This window comes from Salmo salar, chromosome ssa09, assembly GCF_905237065.1.
Source record: "Salmo salar chromosome ssa09, Ssal_v3.1, whole genome shotgun sequence".
Classification (NCBI taxonomy): Eukaryota; Metazoa; Chordata; class Actinopteri; order Salmoniformes; family Salmonidae; genus Salmo; species Salmo salar.
Genome location: NC_059450.1, coordinates 59,667,644 through 59,692,354, shown reverse-complemented (window position 1 = coordinate 59,692,354; position 24,711 = coordinate 59,667,644). Strand labels below are relative to the sequence as shown.

At 42.2% G+C, this 24,711-nt stretch overlaps 1 protein-coding gene and 1 long non-coding RNA gene across 19 annotated transcripts in view; one reads left to right on the top strand and one right to left on the bottom strand.

The window, feature by feature from the left end:
* prom1a (prominin 1a) overlaps positions 1–23,900 on the top strand; it is a 123,295-nt gene extending 99,395 nt beyond the window's left edge. For 5 of the 18 annotated variants that reach the window (XM_045723850.1, XM_014211850.2, XM_014211857.2 and 2 more), the window contains 12 exons: positions 1,389–1,460; positions 6,587–6,679; positions 7,604–7,621; positions 8,470–8,523; positions 8,687–8,767; positions 8,852–8,920; positions 9,253–9,342; positions 14,825–14,940; positions 19,596–19,619; positions 21,428–21,534; positions 22,140–22,172; positions 22,289–23,900. In XM_045723850.1, the coding sequence (XP_045579806.1) occupies positions 1,389–1,460; positions 6,587–6,679; positions 7,604–7,621; positions 8,470–8,523; positions 8,687–8,767; positions 8,852–8,920; positions 9,253–9,342; positions 14,825–14,940; positions 19,596–19,619; positions 21,428–21,500 (690 nt within the window). In that variant the 3' untranslated portion in view covers positions 21,501–21,534; positions 22,140–22,172; positions 22,289–23,900. The other 13 variants (XM_045723852.1, XM_014211852.2, XM_014211861.2 and 10 more) reach the window with 9 other exon arrangements.
* LOC123744637 (uncharacterized) lies at positions 21,273–22,273 on the bottom strand. The gene is made up of 3 exons (XR_006771035.1): positions 22,138–22,273; positions 21,687–21,694; positions 21,273–21,524 (listed from the first exon to the last, which is right to left on the bottom strand). It is a non-coding gene; the product is annotated as an uncharacterized lncRNA (long non-coding RNA).
* Positions 23,901–24,711: the final 811 nt, after the last annotated feature.

Below are 24,711 nucleotides of genomic sequence, written 5' to 3'. Positions count from 1 at the left end.
TGCCAAAATCACAGTGAGCTATAGACTTGGCAGTTTTCCACCCCTATTTCTCAGACTATTTATACCGAACAAAAATATAAACGCAACATGCAACATTTTCAACGATTTTACTGAGTTACAGTTCATGTAAGGAAATCAGTTGATTGAAATAAATTCATTAGGCCCTCATCTATGAATTTCACTTGACTGGGAATACAGATGTGCATATGTTAGTCACAGATACCTTAAAAAAAGGTAAGGGTGTGGATCAGAAAACCAGTCAGTATCTGGTGTGACCACCATTTACCTCGTGCAACGCGACACATCTCCTTTGCATAGAGTTGATCAGGCTGTTGATTGTGGAATGTTGTCCCACTCCTCTTCAATGGCTGTGCAAAGTTGCTGGATATTGGCGGGAACTGGAACACGCAGTCGTACACGTCGATCCAGTGCATCCCAAACATGCTCGATGGGTGACATGACTAGTGAGTATGTAGACCATGGAGGAACTGGGACATTTTCAGCTTCTAGAAATTGTGTACAGATCCTTGTGACATGGGGCCGTGCATTATCATGCTGAAACATGAGGTGATGGTGGCAGATGAATGGCACGACAATGGGCCTCAGGATCTCATCACGGTATCTCTGTGCATTAAAATTGCCATCGATAAAATGCATTGTGTTCGTTGTCTGTAGCTTATGCCTGCCCATAACATAACCTCACCGCCACCATTGGAGCACTCTGTTTACAACGTTGCATCAGCAAACCGCTCGCCCACACGACACCATACATGTGTTCTGTGGTTGTGAAGCCGGTTGGACGTACTGCCAAATTCTCTAAAATTATGTTGGAGGCGGCTTATGGTAAAGGAATAAACATTAAATTCCCTGGCAGCAGCTCTGGTGGACATTCCTGCAGTCAGCATGCCAATTGCACGCTCCCTCAACTTGAGACATCTGTGGCATTGTGTTGCGTGACAAAACTGCACATTAAAAGTGGCCTTTTATGAAACATGGGACCAACACTTTGCGTTTCTATTTTTGTTCAGTATATGTCTTCTCTATCAGAATCTGTTGAATAATCTGTTGAATTCAGGAGAACATTAAGTTACCAAGGAACACGGTCGTCTTATGGCCTCTTACTGCAGCATGTGTAACTCTTTACTTAATACCGACAGCTATAATGCTTTATGACTTGTTATAAGCGTGTATGAGCCTTTATTGTGTGTTATTATAAGGCTTGTAACATGTTATGCATCTCTATGTTGCACAACAGACTCTATATGGCTGTTATGCAATTGTAAGATGAGAATACATTATAAGGGGTGTCATACATATTTATGGCAAGTGTTATTATGCATAATAACAGCATCATAATGCATTATAATCCTATTTCTGTTCATTTGCAGGTTAACAAAGGGGTGACTCAGGTGGACTTACTGTCGTACGCCAATGAGCTCGAGGCACAGACAGACCTTATGGTGAGAGGAACATACAACAAACCGCCCAAAATCAACACGGCTCCAACCATCCACACAATGTTTTCTCAGTGTACCAGTTGCAAGGCACTTCATTTGATTTACACCACGATCCAAGACAGGGATCAAATGGAACGGAAGTTCAGATCTAAAACTGTGAAAGCTCCATGTGTCTTTATCAACTGCACAGCCTCGCGGCGGTTTGCTGTCGACAAACACACACACACTGAAGCAGTCTGTGGAAGCACTTTTTAATGTTCTGCCTTGCCTTTGGCGGGGATGGAGGCTCACACAAGCTCCCCATTCATGGCCCAAAATGTTGCTGAGTCCAACTCTGGGTCCTCCTACGCCAGCCTTGTGCTCGGGGGCAATGGAGCTAGTTTAAAGTGGTGTTCTGTGGGGGGATATGTGCTTATGCCTGTGCCCCCTAGTATTCATTTGGTGCCCATCTATTCTGGTACTCATTTTTCCTGTTGGCATAGAAAACACACACTCGCTGGACACTGAGAATGGTTCACCCATAGAGCTCCTATACATTACTTGATTCTGTATGTAATTCTGTGGGTTCATATGTCGTTTTTATGCCGCATTACATTCATTGATTAAGGCAGTCTCTTATACTAAGTGGGTCTGTGTAGGTCTGTGCATTGTAGAGTTTTGCACAGATTGCATATTGCTCTAAATATTTATAAATCTATATGTACATGAATGTTTACAACAGGGTATTTGAATGACAACATCTGTGTGTGAGCGCGTGTATGTGTGCGTATGTGTTTGTTCATCGGAACCCGTGTGTTTATATACAGTACCAGTCAAAGGTTTGGACACACCTACTCATTCAAGGGTTTTTCTTTATTTTTATTAGACATCAAAACTGAAATAACACACATGGAATCATGTAGTAACCAAAAAAGTGTTAAACAAATCAAAATATATTTTTGATTTTAGATTCTTCAAAGTAGCCACCCTTTCCCTTGATGACAACTTTGCACACTCTTGGCATTCTCTCAACCAGCTTCACCTGGATTGCTTTTCCAACAGAAGGAGTTCCCACATATGCTGAGCACTTGTTGGCTGCTTTTCCTTCACTCTGCAGTCAAACTCATCCCAAACCATCTCAATTGGGTTGAGGTCGGGTGATTGTGGAGGCCAGGTAATCTGATGCAGCACTCCATCACTCTCCTTCTTGGTCAAATAACCCTTACACAGCCTGGAGGTGTGTTGGGCCATTGTCCTGTTAAAAAACAAATTAAGTCCCACTAAGCGCAAACCAGATGGGATGGCGTATCACTGCAGAATGCTGTGGTAGCCATGCTGGTTAAGTGTGCCTTGAATTCTAAATAAATCACTGACAGTGTCACCAGCAAAGCACCCCCACTTCCTCCATGCTTCACGGTGGGAACCACACATATTGAGATCATCCGTTCACCTACTCTGCGTCTCACAAAGTCTCGGCGGTTGGAGCCAAAAATCTCAAATTTGGAGTCATAATACGTTCAGCAAATCCCCTTATTGTTTGGGATATCTTTAAATGTTTCTTCAGAGGTCATTCAATTCAATATTCATCAATAATAAAAAAGCAGTTTCTGGCTAAAGAACCAGGACTAACAAGGGAAATACATGAACTAATACGATCATCCTGATCAGACAGGTTTTTTACATGGAAGATACATTGGAGATAATATACTACTAGAAATAATGGATCATGAAACATTTAAGAACCCAGGCCTGGTATTTATAGCGGATTTTTAAAAGGCCTTTGATTAAGTAAGGTTGTATTTTATCCATAAATGTCTGGATTTTTTTCAATTTCGGAGACTATCTTATAAAATGGGTAAAAGTAATGTATAGCAACCCCAGTGTAAAATAGTACATAGCAGCTACTTCTCAGAGAGTTTTGAATTATCAAGAGGAGTTAAACAAGGGTGTCCGATGTCACCATATCTATTCGTTATGGCCATCGAAATGCTAGCTATTAAAATCAGATCAAATAACAACATTAGTGGATTAAAAATCCAAGGTTTAAGCTTAAAAACAAAGGTGTCAATGTACGCCGATGACTCAAGTTTTATATTAAGTCCGCAAGCTAGATCCCTGCAATGTCTCATTGAAGATCTAGATAACTTTTCTGGACTCTGGACTAAAACCTATTTATGTGTACAATATTGCGTATTGGATCTTTAAAAAAAATACAACTTTTACATTTCCCTGTAGTTTAGCTGTAAAATGGGCTGATGGTGCAACCACGGAGAGGTAAATACCTGTCTATTTATGGAAAAATTGCCCTGATTAACTCCTTAGTCATATCTCAAATATCTCTAAAAGCTTCACTTATTCAAAACTTTTACTTGAACCCTAAATGGTTCTCAAGTAAATTACTAAGAAAAGCTCATCTGTTGTTTAAAAATTGCCTTTTTGCTTTTGTGCAGATTGCCATGTCTCATTTTCAATTAATTGAAAATGATACTATTTTCAAAGTATCTCTCTTTTTCAAACAAGCATTGCAGAGCTGGCTACAATTTCAATTTCATCCCCCTGAAAAGATAGAACAAATATTATGGCTGAACTCAAATGTGCTGGTTGATAAAACACCTGTATTTATTGGAAAGATGTTGGAAAAGGGTATTTTGTTTTTAAATTATATTGTAAATTAGAATGGTAGAGTTATGTCTTTCATGGAGTTATCAGAATTGTATGGGAAGGTCTGCTCAATCCAAGATTACAACCAATTGATTACAGCATTACCCCAAAAATGGAGGAGGCGGGTCGCAGCGGGAGGAGGTAGGGAACTGGTCTGTCTGCCTAATATAAAGGATCAAAACTGGTGGGGGAATAAAAATAGCATCAATAGGAAAGTATACCAGTTTCATTTGAGGATCAGGATGTTGACAGCGGTGCCATACAGATTGCAAAATAGTTGGGAAGAGATTTTTGATGAACCGATTCCATGGTACAGGGTGTATGAGTTGATAGATAAAATGATGCAAGATTCAAGACTTCAGGGCCTCCCAGGTGGCGCAGTGGTCTAAGGCACTGCATCGCAGTTGCTAGCTGTGCCACTAGAGATTCTGGGTTAGAGTCCAGGCTCTGTCGCAGCCGGAGGCGACCGGGAGACCCACAGGGCGGCACACAATTGGCCCAGTGTCATCCGGGTTAGGGGAGGGTTTGGCTGGAAGGGATTTCCTTGTCCCATCGCACACTAGCGACTCCTGTGGCGGGCCAGGCGCAGTGCACACTGACACGCCCGCCAGGTGTAGTGTTTCCTCCGACACATTGGTGCAGCTAGCTTCTGGGTTAGGTGGGCATTGTGTCAAGAAGCAGTGCGGCTTTGTTGGGTTGTGTTTTGGAGGACGCACGGCTCTCGACCTTTGCCTCTCCCGAGTCCGTACGGACTCGGGAAAATGTTGAATATTTGGGGCATACAATCATCGAAGCTCTGCAGATTTTGTTGTGATGATACAGAATCAATAGACCATTTATTTTGGTATTGCCCTCAGGTAGCCTGTTTCTGGTCTCAGGTTCAGGATTAGATGAAAATGCATAACATTGGTCTAAAATTCACCCTTGAAATAGTACTGTTGGGAGATCTGGAGAGACCGGGTCAGTCAATTACTAATATACTAATACTCTTAGTAAAAGTATTTATCTTCAACTTGGAATATGTGGATTCTATTCGATTAGATAGATACAAATTGTATGTTGATCATCACAGCACAGTTGAAAGATATGTGGTGCTTAGAAATCCGAAGAGGGTTGAGGTAGTTGGGATGGGATGGGCTGAGGGAAACTGAGGGTTGGGATGTGGAATTGGAGACAAGTGGGAGTGGAGTTGCTGGGCGGGGGATAGAATAACAGATCAAAGTTTTTAAAAAATGAAGTCAAAATAAAACTTTGAATGACACTGAGGGGCAGTGTTGTTACAGTTAATGCTGGTTTGCCTGAGGTTGATGCCGTGCAAGTGTTTGTATACATGCATATACACACACTCTCATTCAATTGCACACATGTGCACATACACGGACACATACGTAAATAGTGCCATACATGCAGTCAATCATATTCAGTTGGCCTTGCTGTTATGAGTTTTGTTGTCCTTCATGTCTTTTGTTTTTTGCATTGTTGTTTTCTGTTTTCCTTTGTCTTTATATTTTTTTATTTTGTTCATTTTGTTGGTTTCGGTGCATGGAGGGGGTGTCTGGAGCGGGATTATTATTATTTCTTCTCTGTGGGTGTTTCGGATGGTTGAGGGGCAGCTCTTGGGGAACTGTGGGGGGGATCTTGGAGGGATGGTGGCCTGGTGGTTGGAAGCTTGGACCTGTGGCTTGTGGATCGCTGGTTCGGGTCCCTGTTTTTGACCTGGTGGGAGATCTGTCGATGTGCCCTTGAGCAGGGCGTTGACCCTAGTTGCTTCTGTGTGTCGCTCTGGATGGGAGTCTGTTAGATGACTAGTGTGGTGTAGTTGTTGAGAGGCTTCACTGCAAGTATGTTGTATGTTTTAAATATTAAATAAAAAATTTAAACTATTTGGACTCATCAGACCAAAGGACTGATTTCCACCGGTCTAATGTCCATTGCTCGTGTTTCTTGGCCCAAACAAGTCTCTTCTTATTATTGGTGTCCTTTAGTAGTGGTTTATTTGCAGCAATTCGACCATGAAGGCCTGATTCACGCAGTCTCCTCTGAACAGTTGATGTTGAGATGTGAGAATGCCAAGAGTGTGCAAAGATGTCATCAAGACAAGGGGTGGCTACTTTGAAGAATCTCAAATATAAAATATATTTAGATTTTTTTTACATTTTTTGGTTACTACATGATTCCATGTGTGTTATTTCATCGTTTTTATGTCTAATAAAAATAAAGAAAAACCCTTGAATGAGTAGGTGTGTCCAACCTTTTTACTGGTACTGTGTGTGTGGTAGTCTCGAGGTTAGAGCATTGGGACAGTATCCGAAAAGTCACTGGTTCGAATCCTGGAGCCAACAAGGTGAAAAATCTGTTGCTATGCCCTTGAGCAAGGCACATTGTCCAGGGGTGCTGAACAATGGTGACCTTTTGGATACTATTATTATTACTTCTTTCTATGTGTTTATGTTTGTCTACTCTGAACCTCTGTCTGTGTGTGTCCACAGCCCAAGGGGCCCCTCCAGACCTCTCTAAAGGGCCACACCAACAGTCTCCGGCAGATCCACAGTCAGCAGGTCATCCCTATGGAGCAGGCCATGGTAATCAACAATCTATCTTCAATCATTCTTTTTTAGATTAACATCCATGTCTGGGCCCATCAGTGCTCGGCTTCACTAGACTGGCAGAAATGGCCATGGCCCGTAGTTGTGCTCTATCTACCCTTTTAGAAAAAAAGGTGCTATATCTAGAATCTAATAGGTTTCTTCGGATGTCCTCATAGGTGAACCCTTTGAAGAACCCTTTTTGGTTTCAGGTAGAACTCTTTTGGGTTCCATGTAGAATCCTTTCCACAAAGGTTTCTACCTGGAACCAAAAAGGGATATTCTATGGGTCTGTATTGACTGTATCACTCAAATTCTGTAGACTATAGAGCTAGAGAGACATATAGGTATTATTGACCTACAAGAATCAGACCCGGGTCAAACACATGGCCAGATAATTTCAAATAGTTGAAAATGTATGCGGTGCGCTTGATTTATTTGTACGCTTTTGGGAGTACGTATAAAATGGTTTGCTCTTTTGGGACTATTCCATTGGTTGCATTGTACCGGGCAAACCAAACCAAGTGCAGCACATCTGATATATGTATTTGACCCAGGTATCAATGGTTGTGCAGTCAGGACATTAGAACCCTGAAAGACACTCACAGCTAGGATATTGTTACATTCACATGGGCAAATCAATCATATATTTTGCTACACCTCACACAAGTATTTTACTCTTTAAAAGGCATATGTTAAAAGGACCCAACAACATATACTTACATGACATCACTGTAGGCCACATATAATGTGCTTTTCCCAGAATATAATAATATACCCATTAATAGTCAGTGTACTTCAAAGTAATTCCACGAACTGTAATCTTGTTACCAAGAAAGGCTGAGTTTTAGAGGTCTGTCTTATCTTTTTATTTGAATATTTCCCCTTTAACTCTTTTTACTTCAACTAATGGCTACCAAGAAATATGTTAGAGCGAGGGTAAGCATGTGTCTCCACAATGGACCTGTGTTCGTCTTGTAATGTTGAGGGTGATGACATGCCTTGCTCATATCCATATCAAATTATTGATATCATATCATATAATTGATATTGGTGCCCACCACTAGTGTGAGTTGTCCATGTCTCTTGTACGTCGAATCCAAGGGGCTTTCCCTGGCATGCCCTGACCAATACCATGCACTTTCATTCTCTTTCAGGTCAGGATATTTAGTACAGCATGCTGATTCAGACCTGAATGTCATGATTGATTTTGCATGAGCATGATTGGGTCCGTTACATGCCTTGTAAAAAATAAATCATTCATAATATGTAGATTAGTCTGTCTGTAATTGTTAATCCTGTAATTATTCTTCAATATTCTGGTGCGTGTGCTGACTAATGACCATGTACGTACTGTATACTGGGACCAGCATGGAGTTTGTCACTTTTTACGTGTTCCACATACAGTATTAATCATCACGAGCGGTCTTCACGTGTTCAAATAGTATTGAAAAAAATGTATTACGAATTCATGCGAAAGCACTTTAATTGGGGTTTTGACATATTTTGCAGCACATTTCTCATGACCAAAATCCACATGAAATGGCGTTGTTGTTGTGTTGTTGGAGTATCCTACCAGTGGGAAGCATGCTGCTCTTCTTTCCCGCCCATATGTGTTGTAACAGCAGAACCGTATCGTCAAGCATCATGGTGATGCTTGTGCCTGTCTCACCCCCCTGTGTTTCAGTGGTGTGTGTTTTAGGGGTTATTAATGACCTCATGTCTCTAAACCCTGACCTTTTAAATCTCTGGGGTGTTAACATGTGTTGTGCATTTCCCCTTTAAAGAGTATGCTGAACCAGAGCATCAGACTCCTGGAGAGGACGGCCTCAGACCTGCCGGTAAGTGGGCCTCCTACGAATCATGTGCCCCAACAGTTCACGCTGACTCAATCAACATCAAGCATTCGTAGTACATCCATAAACACTTAACAAAGACTCCGTAGCAGCACCATAGACTCTTATGAAAGCTTCTTGAGCATTATTTTTGCTCTGTTCTTTCCAGAACAAAGTCGCCGATGTACTGGCGACCATCGAAGCGGCGCAGTATCTCATCTCCCAGAATGCAACACATGTCGTCAACCAGGTGATTACTATGGCTTCCCAGTAATTGTTTACATTTCAATGCTACAATAAAACTCAGCTAACATATTATTCCTCTCTCCATTAGGAAACGGAAAAGTACAAGCAAACCATTGTTGGTTATTTCAGGCAATACATAGAGTGGGTCAGGACTTCTGTAAGTATTTGTGTCCCAACAGTTTGTTAATGCCTTGGTTTTCCCCCCTGTAGCATAAGAAGGAAATTAGATATAGCAGAAATATTGCATCTCTTGTCATAAATTACAGTCTTACTGTTTGAACAGAATGCTTCTCACAACTTAATTGAATTGTGCCAAAAGTGACAGTGCTGCTGACTTGTTTTCAATCAACTTAGTCATCAATCGTGAATTGTTCAAGTGTAAAGCTATAACGTCCCTTCATTTTCCATAAATTCCAACCGACAACTTTCATAATTGTTTGCCGATGGTTTAACTGTAACATATGCTCTTTGTTTGCATGGTTTACCCAGCTGACCATGGAGGTAGCGGCCTGCAAACCCTTCAGCAACATCGTGGACACAGTGGAGATTGTAGCCTGCAGCTTCTTGGTTGACTCATTGGTAACTAAAAACGCAATATAAGGGATCCTTTTAAAACATGCATGCCTGAAACGTCTGTTGGGCCGTTGGGGTGCAGACAGGAAGGCATGCAGGGCCTAACTTGAAAGGGGTGAGGGGGTTGGAGGTTAGTCTCTTGAGAGGGTTCACATGTCATTGTACCAGTACAGTATGTTTTATTTAAAAATATATATATTTCACCTTTATTTAACCAGGTAGGCTAGTTGAGAACAAGTTCTCATTTGCAACTGCGACCTGGCCAAGATAAAGCAAAGCAGTTCGACACATACAACAACACAGAGTTACACATGGAATAAACAAAACATACAGTCAATAATACAGTACAAAAAAAAGAAAAAAAGTCTATATACAGTGAGTGCAAATGAGGTAAGATAAGGGAGTTAAGGCAATAAATAGGCCATGGTGGCGAAGTAATTACAATATAGCAATTAAACACTGGAATGGTAGATGTGCAGAAGATGAATGTGCAAGTACAGATATTGGGGTGCAAAGGAGCAAGATAAATAAATAAATACAGTATGGGGATGAGGTAGGTAGATAGATGGGCTGTTTACAGATGGGCTATGTACAGGTGCAGTGATCTGTGAGCTGCTCTGACAGCTGGTGCTTAAAGCTAGCGAGGGAGATATGAGTCTCCAGCTTCAGTGATTTTTGCAGTTCGTTCCAGTCATTGGCAGCAGAGAACTGGAAGGAAAGGCGATCAAAGCAGGAATTGGAACGCACTCCAGCAGTGAGATATACCTGCTGGAGTGAGTGCTACGAGTGGGTGCTGCTATGGTGACCAGTGAGCTGAGATAAGGCGGGGCTTTACCTAGCAGAGACTTGTAGATAACCTGTAGCCAGTGGGTTTGACGACGAGTATGAAGCGAGGGCCAACCAACGAGAGCGTACAGGTCGCAGTGGTGGGTAGTGTATGGGGCTTTGGTGACAAAACGGATGGCACTGTGATAGACTGCATCCAATTTGTTGAGTAGAGTGTTGGGGGCTATTTTATAGATGACATCGCCGAAGTAGAGGATCGGTAGGACGGTCAGTTTTACGAGGGTATGTTTGGCAGCATGAGTGAAGGATGCTTTGTTGCGATATAGGAAGCCGATTCTAGATTTGATTTTGGATTGGAGATGCTTAATGTGAGTCTGGAAGGAGAGTTTACAGGAGAGTTTACAGCCATGTTTCACACAGTCATGTGCTGCGCTCTGCTAAAATATGTGATGTGTGGGGGCACACACTGTACATTCTACTGGCATGGGTCCACACAGCTCCCTCAGTGTTCTCCTCCAAAACCCCCTAGCCAGCCAGGCCCAGAAGACAAGGCGGGTTCTTTCTGAGGGCCCCAGGTTTTAGCGGACGCTAATGGCATGATATAATGAAGGCTCAGGCGAGATACAGGGTCTATGTGTGTGTAAGGTGAAGGGTCTGTAGTGGAGATGGGTGGGGGTAGGGAGTTTGGGGGTTTGGGAGGTAAGGGAGGTGCCGTGACCCTCAACAGAGCTCCATCAGACAAATGAGGCCCTCTTTCGATCACCCCATCAACCCCCTCCAATCGCACACATAGACACGTCACCCCCAACCTCGCCTGACTTAGAACATACAAGTCAGGCCCTGGAATCCAGCACATAATCAGTGAGAGGTAGTTAGACCTGGCAGTGCACAGTGAGGCACCCTACAGAGTGCTGCAAAGACAAAGAGTCGAGAATGAGAGAGAGAGAGAGAGAGACGAAGAGACTAGAAGGAAATGAAAGCCAGCCTTACATAATCTCGACGTCTGCCCCTCTGTCCAGTCCGCATGGGGCCTTGTTACCAACACGGTCCCAATGGCAGGAAGCATCTCTATGAAATGAAACAAATAGCCCCTCCTCCCTTCCGTCACTTAGAGCCCACATAGGTTCCAGCGCCAGCTAATTGACTTGGACTGCTAACAGGATGTTTCTGGACACACCGTACGGACCAAAGCGCTTGTTAAAGCTCAATGGGTAATTTTACTAGTGTCCCGGAGCAACAGAGCAAAGGTGCATATCAGTGTGGATGACGGATCACCAGCTCAAGCTGAACCTCGGCAAGACGGAGCTGCTCTTCCTCCCGGGGAAGGACTGCCCGTTCCATGATCTCGCCATCACGGTTGACAACTCCCTTGTGTCCTCCTCCCAGAGTGCTAAGAACCTTGGCGTGATCCTGGACAACACCCTGTCGTTCTCCACTAACATCAAGGCGGTGACCCGATCCTGTAGGTTCATGCTCTACAACATTCGCAGAGTCCGACCCTGCCTCACACAGGAAGCGGCGCAGGTCCTAATCCAGGCACTTGTCATCTCCCGTCTGGATTACTGCAACTCGCTGTTGGCTGGGCTCCCTGCCTGTGCCATTAAACCCCTACAACTCATCCAGAACGCCGCAGCCCGTCTGGTGTTCAACCTTCCCAAGTTCTCTCACGTCACCCCGCTCCTCTGCTCTCTCCACTGGCTTCCAGTTGAAGCTCGCATCCGCTACAAGACCATGGTGATTGCCTACGGAGCTGTGAAGGGAACGGCACCTCCATACCTTCAGGCTCTGATCAGGCCCTACACCCAAACAAGGGCACTGCGTTCATCCACCACTGGCCTGCTGGCCCCCCTACCTCTGAGGAAGCACAGTTCCCGCTCAGCCCAGTCAAAACTGTTCGCTGCTCTGGCACCCCAATGGTGGAACAAGCTCCCTCACGACGCCAGGACAGCGGAGTCAATCACCACCTTCCGGAGACACCTGAAACCCCACCTCTTTAAGGAATACCTAGGATAGGATAAAGTAATCCTTCTAAACCCCCCCCTTAAAAGATTTAGATGCACTATTGTAAAGTGGTTGTTCCACTGGATATCTTAAGGTGAATGCACCATTTTGTAAGTCGCTCTGGATAAGAGCGTCTGCTAAATGACTTAAATGTAAATGTAAATGTGCAGCAACACAGGAAAGAGCCTGTAAGTGCTCCTATAGTGCTTCCAGTCTTTCCTCTGTACAGTAACTACACACAACTGGGTTTCCACACTAAAAGTTCATACAGTAGAGAAGGGTCAGCAGCAGCACAGTGTGTCTGGCAGGGATGGAGGAATGGAACTACTTACCTAACATGGTGACAAGAGTAAAGCTGTGACACTTTGACTATCAGTGTGATTGGCGCAGAGCCAAATGAATCCCGACAGTGTTCATTCTCGTACAACGGACCGTGGGGCTGTTACGGGCTGTTATGTCATGGCTATGATTACTTCATGTCAGATCATGTGAGCAGAGTTAAGTGGTTAGAAATCCCACTCGTCGCTCCAGTGCTCCATGTGCTTTCCTACCGCTCCGCTAAAAACTGCCCTGTGCTCACAGGAAAGAAAACTGCCGCTCCAAATTCGCACCGTTCATTAAAATCAAACAATTTAACCAACACCTATCTATTTTTTTGACTACCTGGACCTACCAATTGTTTTTGAAGTATTGAAACGAAACCATATGGATTTTAATGAAAAGTATTTGAATAAACATGAAAAGGTGAATGTAAGAAGCAAACATAATTTAAAATAGGCTACATGTCATATTAAACAGCATATACACACTCTTAATAGGTCAGGAGCCAGACAGGGAGCCCAAGAAGGAATGAAAAGGAATTATTTAGGGTATTTTATTTCAATTATTTCAAGGCTATAGCCTACAAAGAAATACATTGTGAAGCATTTGCAAGTGTGACACTAGGCTGGTGTCACGCTGGTATAAGCGATTCGGGAGACAGACACAGGAATGCTTAATAGGGTTTTTATTGTACCCAATCTACGGCGTGCCGTGTAAAGGCACGGGGACGAAGACCAAACAAACACGTATACAGAACAGGGTTGAAACCCAAACAAAAGAGCGGGGAGTACCTCGAATAAATAACACAAGCGCACAATGATTAACACACGGGACGAGACCCATAATAATCTACGCAATCCACAAGGGCACGAAAGCCCAAAACACAGCACAGGTCTCACACACACCAACGGACATAGTAACAATAATGGACAGCCCAATGGAAAACAAAGGGCACACTTATACAAGTACTAATCAGTGGGAATAGGGGACAGGTGTGCGTAATGAAAGTTCCGGAGGGATCCGTGACAGTTGGTCATTGTATTAAATCGTTATAGTCTATAAATTGCACATATAGGCTGTCACTTAACTTATAATTAAATGCAAATTAGACAAAATAATTACTTATTAGTGCCTTTGAATCCATTGTTAGAATCCATTTTTAGAAACACGAGTTTGGCCAGTCTGTGGCCTAAGGCTCAGGCGATGGTGCCTGGAGAGCCGGCCAGCAGCGAAAAATATCCTCTCCACACTTGCAGAGCCCCTGGGGATGCTAAACACACTTTTGGCCATTCTTGCCAGGCTGGGCAGAGATGTTTATTTGTATTTTTATATGGGTACAGTAGGCCTAAAGGTTTTTAGGCAAAATAACCCAGTCAAAACGGAAAGCTCCTTGAACGTGTGATTATGCCAGGCTTATTGGTCTATTGTATAGATAATATAATGAGAATTAACTAAACAATTAGGAGATCAGATTTTTTGGTTTATAAATACTTTGCTACAATGACACATTTAGTTAACTACCCACCTCATTCCTTTCTTTTAGCGTGTGCACGTAGCATGCTTTTGGGATACACGTCTTCTTAGATTCCACAATTGTTCTTTAGTTGTGGACACTGGATCACCACGCTCCCTCTCTTGCTCTTGGTCCTCATCTTTATAAGTCACCTTGATTTATCACCTGTGTGTTTTATTCATTTCTTCATGAAAATAGTTAGCGAACTCCATGACAATAGCTAAAGCAAGGTCCTATAGATAGCAGCACACAAGTAGACTACAAATGCATGCTGGGCCGGGCATGCCCTAAGCTCGTGAAGTCAGTGCTACTGGAATGCTATTGGAGCGAAAATGGAGCAGGCGATAAGGCCGACGCCCCAGCCTTTGGGGATCCCGCTCCACGCTCCAGTCAAAACTCCAGCTCCACTCCGCTCACATACTCTGCTTCATGTAGACTTTATGACTCAGTGTTTTCCACCTTTAGATTTGGGTAAACAGTGCTGGCCCCTCTGCAAAAACATACACAGTCACAAACAGGTACACATACTGTGCAGAACTTTGTGTCCAACTTGATGGAAAGTCCTCTACGAAAGATAAATATACACGGTCGACAGTGCAGAGAAGTGTAGCCAGTTTATGCTGCTATACTTCATACCTCAGGCTCCAGTGTTGAAAATCTTCCCAGTAATGAGATATTAAATGATATATTATGTTCCATGGCTATGTTCCATGGCTATCTGTCATAAAACCATAAATATATTTATCATGTAAAAAAAAAATATATATATATACATGTATTTAAAAAATGATGATCAAGAGAAAGTATACCGAACCTAGGACTGCTTTTGACTGATACTGCATTCTCTCTGTTTTCCCTGTCTCTCAGAACACATTCTGGTTTGGCCTAGGCTGCTGTGCCCTATTCCTCCTTCCTAGCATCATCCTGTCAGTAAAACTGGCAAAGTTCTACCGTAGAATGGACACAGAGGATGTTTACGATGAGTGAGTATCTCTAATCCTAAACTGTCCAGTGAAAATCTCACTTTTAAAAGTTCATATTCTGTTAACTCATACCCAGATGTTGTTGACTCGTCCTATACTAGTATTTGTGTCCAAAGCATAAATTGTAATAAAAAATAAAATAAAATTTAAAAAAAAACACTTAAAAAAAACCCCACCTCAAACTTATATCTTAAACATATCTTATATCTTACAAAATGCTTGTTATTTCCTCATAGAGCATGATGTCATGTTGGCTCATTGGCTGAGCTGGCCAATCAGCAGTCCACTCGCATTAGTATTTTAATGACGGTATACGGCCACACCATTCTGTTGTTGGTGTGTGCCCACACATGCTATTTAACATACTTAATTACCATTTTTTGAAAGGAAAACGATTTAACTCATATTGGAATTAATTATAGGTCGTCTTTCATAGAAATCTATGAACACTGAACAGTTACTTTAAATACTATGTCATCACATACAGTTTGTCATATGTGACTCGTTTCAGGAAACTAGTCGTATGTCGCGTGTCACTACTTCACAGGAGAGGCATTTGAACGTAAACAGATTATTTTAATCAAAATACGTTTTTTGGGCAGAAATGGCTTCTGGAGCATGTGAACTTTCATCTGCCTTATTAACAAACGTGTGTGCATCTGTAAATAAGAATACAATTGTTGAATTACGAGCCCATTTTGTTTAGCCACGGAAAAAGACCTTCCAGAAAAAGGAACCTTCCAGCTAGCCATGATTGGCTGAGATAATGGTTGGGCTGGACATGCCGAGAAATGAGTTTGGATTGGTCTGCCATGTAGCAAGCGTCTGTCTATAACATGAGCTGCTCAGTATGTGTAGGTAATCCTTTCTAACACGGCTATTTTGAACGATATCACGAAGATCTGCAAAAGTGTTGCTAATGCTCTCCACATTCTGGAGGACCGAGTTTTGAAATCAGTGGAATGTCCGGAAATTCTGGCGTTTGATTGCAAAGAGAACACACAGAAGGATGTTGTATAAAACACCTGTCTAGTTAGCGAACATCAAACTTAGTTGGTTAGCTTTAGCTACCTGCAGATTCATGCAGGGTAATAACGTTATAAGTTAGGATTATGGTTAACTTCTTACATCTAGACATTCCGCTAGCGGAACACCGCTCCAATGTCCAATGATAGGGCGTGGCGCGAAATACAAACTCCTCGAAAATCCGAAAACTTGTCTTTAAATAGCTGATAGAGTCTTGTCTTTAAATAGCTGTAAAATAGTCATATGTTTGAGAAATTGAAGTAATAGCATTTCTAAGGTATTTGAAAATCTTGCCACAGGATTCAACTGGCTGTTACGTAGGTGGGACGATTTGGTGCCACCTAGCCCAGAGAGGTTAAAGACAAGACTCTCCTTTATCTAACCACACAGTCCGATTTCCAAAAGGCTTTACAACGAAAGCAAAACATTAGATTATGTCAGGAGAGTACCCAGCCAGAAATAATCAGACACCCATTTTTCAAGCTAGCATATAATGTCACAAAAACCAAAACCACAGCTAAATGCAGCACTAACCTTTGATGATCTTCATCAGATGACACTCCTAGGACATTATGTTATACAATACATGCATGTTTTGTTCAATCAAGTTCATATTTATATCAAAAACCAGCTTTTTACATTAGCATGTGACGTTCAGAACTAGCATTCCCACCGAACACTTCCGGTGAATTTACTAAATTACTCACGATAAACGTTCACAAAAAACATAACAATTATTTTAAGAATTATAGATACATAACTCCTTTATGCAATCGCGGTGTCCGATTTTAAAATAGCTTTTCGGTGAAAGCACATTTTGCAATATTCTGAGTAGATAGCCCGGCCATCACAGGCTAGCTATTTTGACACCCACCAAGTTTGGTACTCACCAAATTGGATAAAAAAAATTGGATTACCTTTGCTGTTCTTCGTCAGAATGCACTCCCAGGACTTCTACTTCAACAACAAATGTTGGTTTGGTTCCAAATAATCCATAGTTATATCCAAATAGCGGCGTTTTGTTTGTGCGTTCAAGACACTATCCGAAGGGTAACGAAGGGTGACGCGCCGGCGCATATCGTGACAAGAAAATTCAAAATATTCCATTACCGTACTTCGAAGCATGTCAAACGCTGTTTAAAATCAATTTTTATGCGATTTTTCTCGTAAAATAGCGATAATATTCCGACCAGGAGTCGTTGTTTTCGTTCAAAGACTGAAAATGTAAAATGGACTCTTCACGTGCACGCGCACGCCCGTCTCATTGTTCTCAGATCGACCACTATCCAAATGCGCTACTGTTTTTCAGCCATGGACTGCAAAGTCATCATTCAACTTTCTGGCGCCTTCTGAGAGCCTATGGGAGCCTTAGAAATTGTCACGTTACAGCAGAGATCCTCTGTTTTCAATAAAGAGGCTAAAGAAGGCCAAGAAATGGTCAGAGAGGGCACTTCCTGTTTGGAATCTTCTCAGGTTTTGGCCTGCCATATGAGTTCTGTTATACTCACAGACACCATTCAAACAGTTTTAGAAACTTTAGGGTGTTTTCTATCCAAATCAAACAATTATATGCATATTCTAGTTTCTGGGCAGGAGTAATAAACAGATTAAACTGGGTACGTTTTTTATCTGGCCGTGAAAATACTGCCCCCTATCCATAACAGGTTAACTGTTAAGCTAGCTAGCTAAATGTCTAAACATAAGACTCCACTATGCAAGTAACCATTTCACTGTACCTTTTACACCTTCTGTATCCTGTAAACTTTGATTATATTTGATCTAGTTTGTGTTTACCAGAGACGGTAATGTGAAGGAAAACATGACCTGTACCAAAGTCAAATTAGGATATGACGTTAGGCCAACGAGACAGTGTCTAAGTTCTAAAATTCTCCAGTAGAATGGCCTGCTTTTATTTCATCACACTCACAACCGTAAGCTATTTTCTGTAATTAGCTCGCCATTAACTTGTAAATAATGATCTTGTTGTGAGTTTATTTTCCTGTAGTATTGAATACAAATTAAATGAAGACGTTGTCAGCTATATGATATTGTCATTATTTTAACTCGTTAGCCAGCTAACTTAACATTAGCTAGCTAGCTAACAAGCTAGAAACGAACCAAAACATTGTTTAGAAAGTTGCTTTTTGTTGCCTGGTTTGCTCGATTGACATAAACAAAATTCATTTTTAAACGGGTTGGTTTATTGGTGTTAAACATACACCAGTTATGCTATTTTGGACCACCAGGTTGCTGAAGTCATGCAGCCTGTTGTTTTAGTGTTTATACTTTTTCATAACGACAGCAAGTTTGATGTCGGACGACAATAGAATGTTCATGATGTCACTGCAACAACTGTCTACAGACATGTCGCTAGACGTAGTATAAACCAGCCTTTAGTCTTGATGTCTTTGGTTGTTTAGTACAGTACTGTCGTACTCACTCTGTTTAGCACATTGCCATACATTTGAATCCTTAAAGAGATGGGTGGAGCTAAGGCTTAAGAGGGTGTGAAGGATGCTGAATGGGTGTAGACAAAGAAGAGCTCTCCAGTAGGTACCAAAACATTCAAGGGCCATTTTCTCAAGAGTGTGGTTACAAGTTTATCAACTTTCAAAGCAGAATTACTTTCCCAGTGTTCCTCAATTGTAGTGTATGATATACCATTTTCTAGCTCTGGGTCTCTAATTTTATCCATTGTAAAAAAACACCATTTCAAATGTTGCTACATAAGACCGAATCGAGCCGGTCGGTCACATATCTGGAAGAACCCTTTGATCATCCTCTTAAGTGAACTATAGCTGAGGTTTGGACGTCCCCTACTGTGAATTTGTAGTGCAACCCAGTGATTAGTTTGATGTATGGTGATCCTGCTTACAGATTTACCCCTACAATTGGTCTACCCCACCTAGCGCTTTCCCCGTGCCTATTTGGTTAAAGAGGCCATACAGTGGATGTTGATTTAAGACTGGAAAGTCATCTTGGGGAACACTTCCTTATTAGACCCTATGATATGCATTAACAAGACTGAAATTGGGTCTGAGTCTGATTAGTTCTCATGTGCCAGGATTACAAAGTGGTCATTAACACAATTTGACTCAATCCACAACAGACAAGTTCAGTATGAGGTAATAGCATTGCTTCTTTCCTGTCTCTGGTCCAGCCCTTTTTCTATCTTGCCTTACTGTCCTTCCCCTATCTCTGCCTTCCCCTCTTCTGTCTATTGCAGTTCATTTGCAGTAGTAACTAGTTGTAAGCAACAGTAACTTAACTCTTTCTCTCTCTCTTTTCAGTTCCTCTGTTTCTGGGACTTGGCATTTTACTTTGTGATAACCATTCCTACTATTTCCATCTTCTTCCATCCTTACTTTTCATTTCTCTCTGTCAAGCACTTTGCACTTTATGAAGAAAAAAAACTGCGTATTAAGTACTATTCATATTGTTTTATTCATCCTTCAGTAGCCCTCACCTCTCCCATGCACTTACAGTAGTGAATGAATGCGATAGACAAGTCACCAAGTGTCTTGATCAAAGACGTGTATCGACGTAATCTGATCAGTGCCCAAAACCTTTTGGTGCATTTCTATTGCCGAGCATTTCATACATTTTTTTTCTTTTTTCTATCTTTGTAGCATTGAGACAATTCCCATGAAAACGTAAGATAAATTTTACCCATTTTACCTCTCCTTTCTCCTTCCAGTATAACTCATCCGTACATCTGCGCTTTTCTGTGGATTTTGTACATAGATTGAATTGCTGATTTCTTGGTGCTGGTTCTTGGTGTTTTACATTTTTAGCTTTGAAATGCATCTATTGGTGTACCGTTTTGGCTTTCCTTTGCGTGCAATCTTGAAAAAGTGCCCCTTGTTGATCATTAAGGGCTCTGATTTCTTGTTTTTAGTATTTGATTATTTGTGTACTTGTTTGACATTTTACTGCACCGTTAGGAGCTAGTAACACAAGCATTTCACTGCACCCGCTATTTAAAAAAAAAGGTATTTAACCTAACTAGGCAAGTCAGTTAAGAACAAATTCTTATTTACAATGACGGCCTACCCCGACCAAACCTGGACGATGCTATAACATCTGCTAATACACTTTGATTTGATTCTTACAGCCCACCTTTGTTTTTGTAAGTTAAGGTGTAAGATAAAATACTGTGGTTTATGCATTCTAGACTTTCTATATAGAACCATACATTTGTTTACGTTTAGAATAGACGCTAGCATTTTCCCAAGTTTTCCTATATAGAGAAAAACTTTTATTGCCGAGGGTTGATAGCATGCCATGTCTCTCACGTCATATTTTTTTCATCATGTTTTTTTGGTATGCAATGTTTTGTTTCCGTATGGAAATTGGTAATAATGGTTATCATATTGAGCATTTACAAGGTATCCAAAACCCTGTAATGACAAGGTAAACAAGATATAAAGCAGCCCGACGGAAATAATCAATTTGCATGGCCTGTTTCAGGGAGGGATTGGGGCAGGGGCGGCATGTTTGGCTAGGTGGCAGTCAGTCACTCAGTGGGGTGGTTAAATAAGGTGGCTGGGACACAGTGCATGCCCAAGGGGTTGGCTAGCCCCTCAGACACATCTGGAGGTCAGCTGGATCTTTCCGCTGGATGCTACACTGGTCGCTGCTCCAGCATTGGGAGGTCGCAAACAAGCCAGCTAGTCCACTGTTTTACCGCTTGTGTGTTTTGGGTTTGGGTTTCACATGATCTTTGGAGCATTGCTAACCCACTGCATGCTCTGTGCACAATGACTTGATCAAGTGAAGTGAAACTCCTTGCATGTCTCCTCTTCTTTAGAATTGGGCAAACTGCTGTGAATGTACACGTGATCATTTTGCTCAGAGAGAGGCAAAAAGAGAGGCAAGCATGTCTGCTTTGGTGTGGTGCTACTGAGACAACTGCTCATGTGACTAACTTCTAACAACCTCTAACTGCATGTTTTTCATTGAAATGTACATTTGGACGGCCAAGCAATGAACCAAACACAGAGAGCATCACCACAGAATGACAGACAAGGGAACATGACAATAACCAACATGCTAAGACGACCACCTATGGCTTGTCTTTTATTACAATCTACCCAGTATCATCATCAATTCACCATGACCATGGTTTCACCCTCTACATCCCTCTAAAAGTCAATAGAAAATCAGTTTGGATAGAGTGGATATTATTCCCTCAGTTCAGTGCATATGCAACACGTGTATGGTTACACACAGGCAAATTTACTGCATACATTCACCCTGGCATCATACCATCCCTTGATGGCCTCAAGCCCTCAGCGAGTGTCGATGGAGTGGTTCTGCTCTCTGTGTTTTGGGAAAAGCCTGCTGCTCCCTTCAAGAGCAGGATCTGAAAGCAAGAGACAGGACTAACAAAATGGTTGACCCTCGAATGTTCCCTTTTCCTGACATTGATGTTGTCCCCCTTTCTGTACCCCTGTGCCAGTAGCATCCTTGCCTATGACACTATGACTAGGTTCCCACGGGCCTCAGCTCCCCCCAGGCATATTGACTGGTGAGAGAGGCCCAGGCTTTTTGACCGACTCAAGAAAGGTACTGAGAACCACTGAATCCTCGGACGACATCTCTCCCTCCGCCTCATCAGTGTTGTCTTCCCTCCCGTTGTACTCTCTTCGTGCCATTTCCGTGCCTACATGCCATCTTCTCCTGCTGTTTGTCTGCATGCCATTGCCACACTGAAAAACCTCCAGAACTTCGGCAGTCTTTTCTCTCTCGTCTCATCCTTTGCTTGACACCATATTTTCTTCTGTAACCCCCAATTCACCCTTCTTCAACAGCTTGTTTTAGCACTTGCATGTCTGCTTCACTGACTTTGTAGAAAGTCTTTACGGGGAGGATTGCTGCTTTTGGAATCACTAATAAACCGTATATGGTTCGATGGTATTTGTGTCTAACCACGTGTAACTGCTCTATAAATTTACAATAGACCAGGCCCGCTGTGTGTGTTTGCTATTACTAATGACTTCTACAGTTTAAGATGAAAGTCTTCCTTCTCTCATTTCAAAACTCACATTTCATTGCTTTCATTTCTCCCCTGAGTCTCACAATTGCAAAAGCAATAAGCATCTGAAATATCTAATAAAATCTGATGCAATTAAATGTCAATATTTTCTGATACAGTATCTTCTTTTCTACAGTGCCATCGGAAACTGGAACTGAAACACTAGATTGTAAGTTTCCACTATATTTGTAGATACTGTTCCTATTTTCTATGATACATTTTACATCAGTGCATTATTACTCAGATGTTGAATGCGGCGTTAAATTGCATTTCACCTATGTTTAGGACACCATCAATTTCCCACCCCTTGGACAAGACAAAGCTCCAAAAAGAGGTCCTTACCTGATGTATTTTGTGTGTGTGTTCAGCTGGTCCTCTCTTCCTCTGTCTGCACGGATCTTTTTACTGACAAGATCCTAATAACCAGTCACAGCCCGTTCTGGATATCTGCTGTCCAATAGGACCCCCCCTCAGACACTACAGAAGGTGCTGTCATCAACCCTTTCTTTGATCTTCCCCGGGGAAACTATAAGGAAGCCATACATATGAGCCAGTGTCGGTCGACCTTCATCCTTCACCTCACACAGCTGTCTAATGTGTTTACATTAGCCTGGCCACAATATCAGAGCCGAGGCTGAGTTCAAATTGAGGACACGACAAACAATTACACGGCTGTGTACTCTCAAACCTTTTGTACTTCTTTCGCGTTGTCCAAACAGTGAATGAAAAAGATCTTTTGAAATGTCATGTAGAGCTGCTACTAGAACATTGCCATCGCTGCTCGTATTTGAGGGGTCTTTGCAATGATGTTTTACTAACTGATGAGGAGAGCCGTTTGAGACGTATCACGTGAAACAAACCGGGTTGAGGCAAACTACAGACGGTTGCCTTTTAGACCAGTTTTACCATAGCATTTTGACTGATGTCCACCGTCTTGTTGGATATGAGGAAATATTGTATCTCATATCAGTGTATAACAGGTGGAATATCACATGAACCTGGACAGAAATGACAAGAGACTATAACATTCCTTAGTTGATTCATTGATTAACAGTAAATGCAAAGTATCATGTTGAGTAGACTAACACGGCACGTTAATAAAGATATTTTTCGGGGCTATTGTAGTAGTCAAACTTTAAATTGGAGAACTGCTATTTGGAGCCAAATCCTATTTTTACTGTAGGCCTCAGGTCTTTAGTTGTATAACAGTTATGCATAATATATTGTTTCAATCTTTTTTTTTAAATCCCACAGTAGCTTTTGGTACCTATGGAAGAGTGAATGATCTATTGAATAGTCATTTGTATATAAGAGATGTATTGATTAAAGTGAATTATGACACCCGTGTGGACTATGCTGAACAACGTTAACATACTGTAAAAATGTGCCACCCCCAAAAATATAACCCATCTGTTCTCACTTGTTTACATGTTCCTTCTTCCCCACATTCTGCCTCACAAAGATGGGGACATTAGCCTACTTAACTACCATGTGCTGTCAATCAAATAGCATTAAGCCAATCCAATAGAGGCTTGTTGATGAGAGGAGCGAGGACATCTTATTGGTATAACTGATCTTGCCCATTGAGTCTCGGAAAGAAACTTCACTTCCCAAAAACGATTACTACTTAAGTACTTCATGCCTGCAGACTGCTTACCTTAAGAAGTGTATGATTATCACATAACACGCTATTTTACTGAGATCTAATGACAGACATTTTATATGCACCATCTGGTTAGATAGTGGGTGCAATGTTTACTGTTTGTTTTAAGGGTATAACTGTAATGGTGACACTGGATAGTGGGGGGACACTAGTGGTGCCCATTGGAAATGTGTGTCCCTGTATGTTTTTTTGAAAGTGTACAAATGTGAATAAACTTTCAGTTGCATTCTTGTACACAGATCTTTTTTTTATTAATATTCCTGTTAGAGGTGTGTCTCAGTGACCGCTTGAGAAACCAATGGAGAAACCAATCGTTACAAGTTTTCAAGGGTAAGGGGGTCGCTATTTTGGACACCATGTCCTTTGTTTTATGTTATCTACACATGATCAGGAACATTTGACATGAGACAGTGGGCTATGCTTCCTGGCTGATGTTTTGGTCACTTTTGAATGCTGGCGGTGCTTTCACTCTAGTGGTAGCATGAGACGGAGTCTACAACCCACACAAGTGGCTCAGGTAGTGCAGCTCATCCAGGATGCCACATCAATGCGAGCTGTGGCAAGAAGGTTTGCTGTGTCTGTCAGCGTAGTGTCCAGAGCATGGAGGCGCTACCAGGAGACAGGCCAGTACATCAGGAGATGTGGAGGAGGCCGTAGGAGGGCAACAACCCAGCAGCAGGACCGCTACCTCCATGTGCTCGCCAGATGTAGCCTGACTGCCATTAGGTACCGAGATGAGATCCTCAGACCCCTTGTGAGACCATATGCTGGTGCGGTTGGCCCTGGGTTCCTCCTAATGCAAGACAATGCTAGACCTCATGTGGCTGGAGTGTGTCAGCAGTTCCTGCAAGTGGAAGGCATTGATGCTATGGACTGGCCCGCCCGTTCCCCAGACCGGAATCGAATTGAGCACATCTGGGACATCATGTCTCGCTCCATCCACCAACGCCACGTTGCACCACAGACTGTCCAGGAGTTGGCGGATGCTTTAGTCCAGGTCTGGGAGGAGATCCCTCAGGAGACCATCCGCCACCTCATCAGGAGC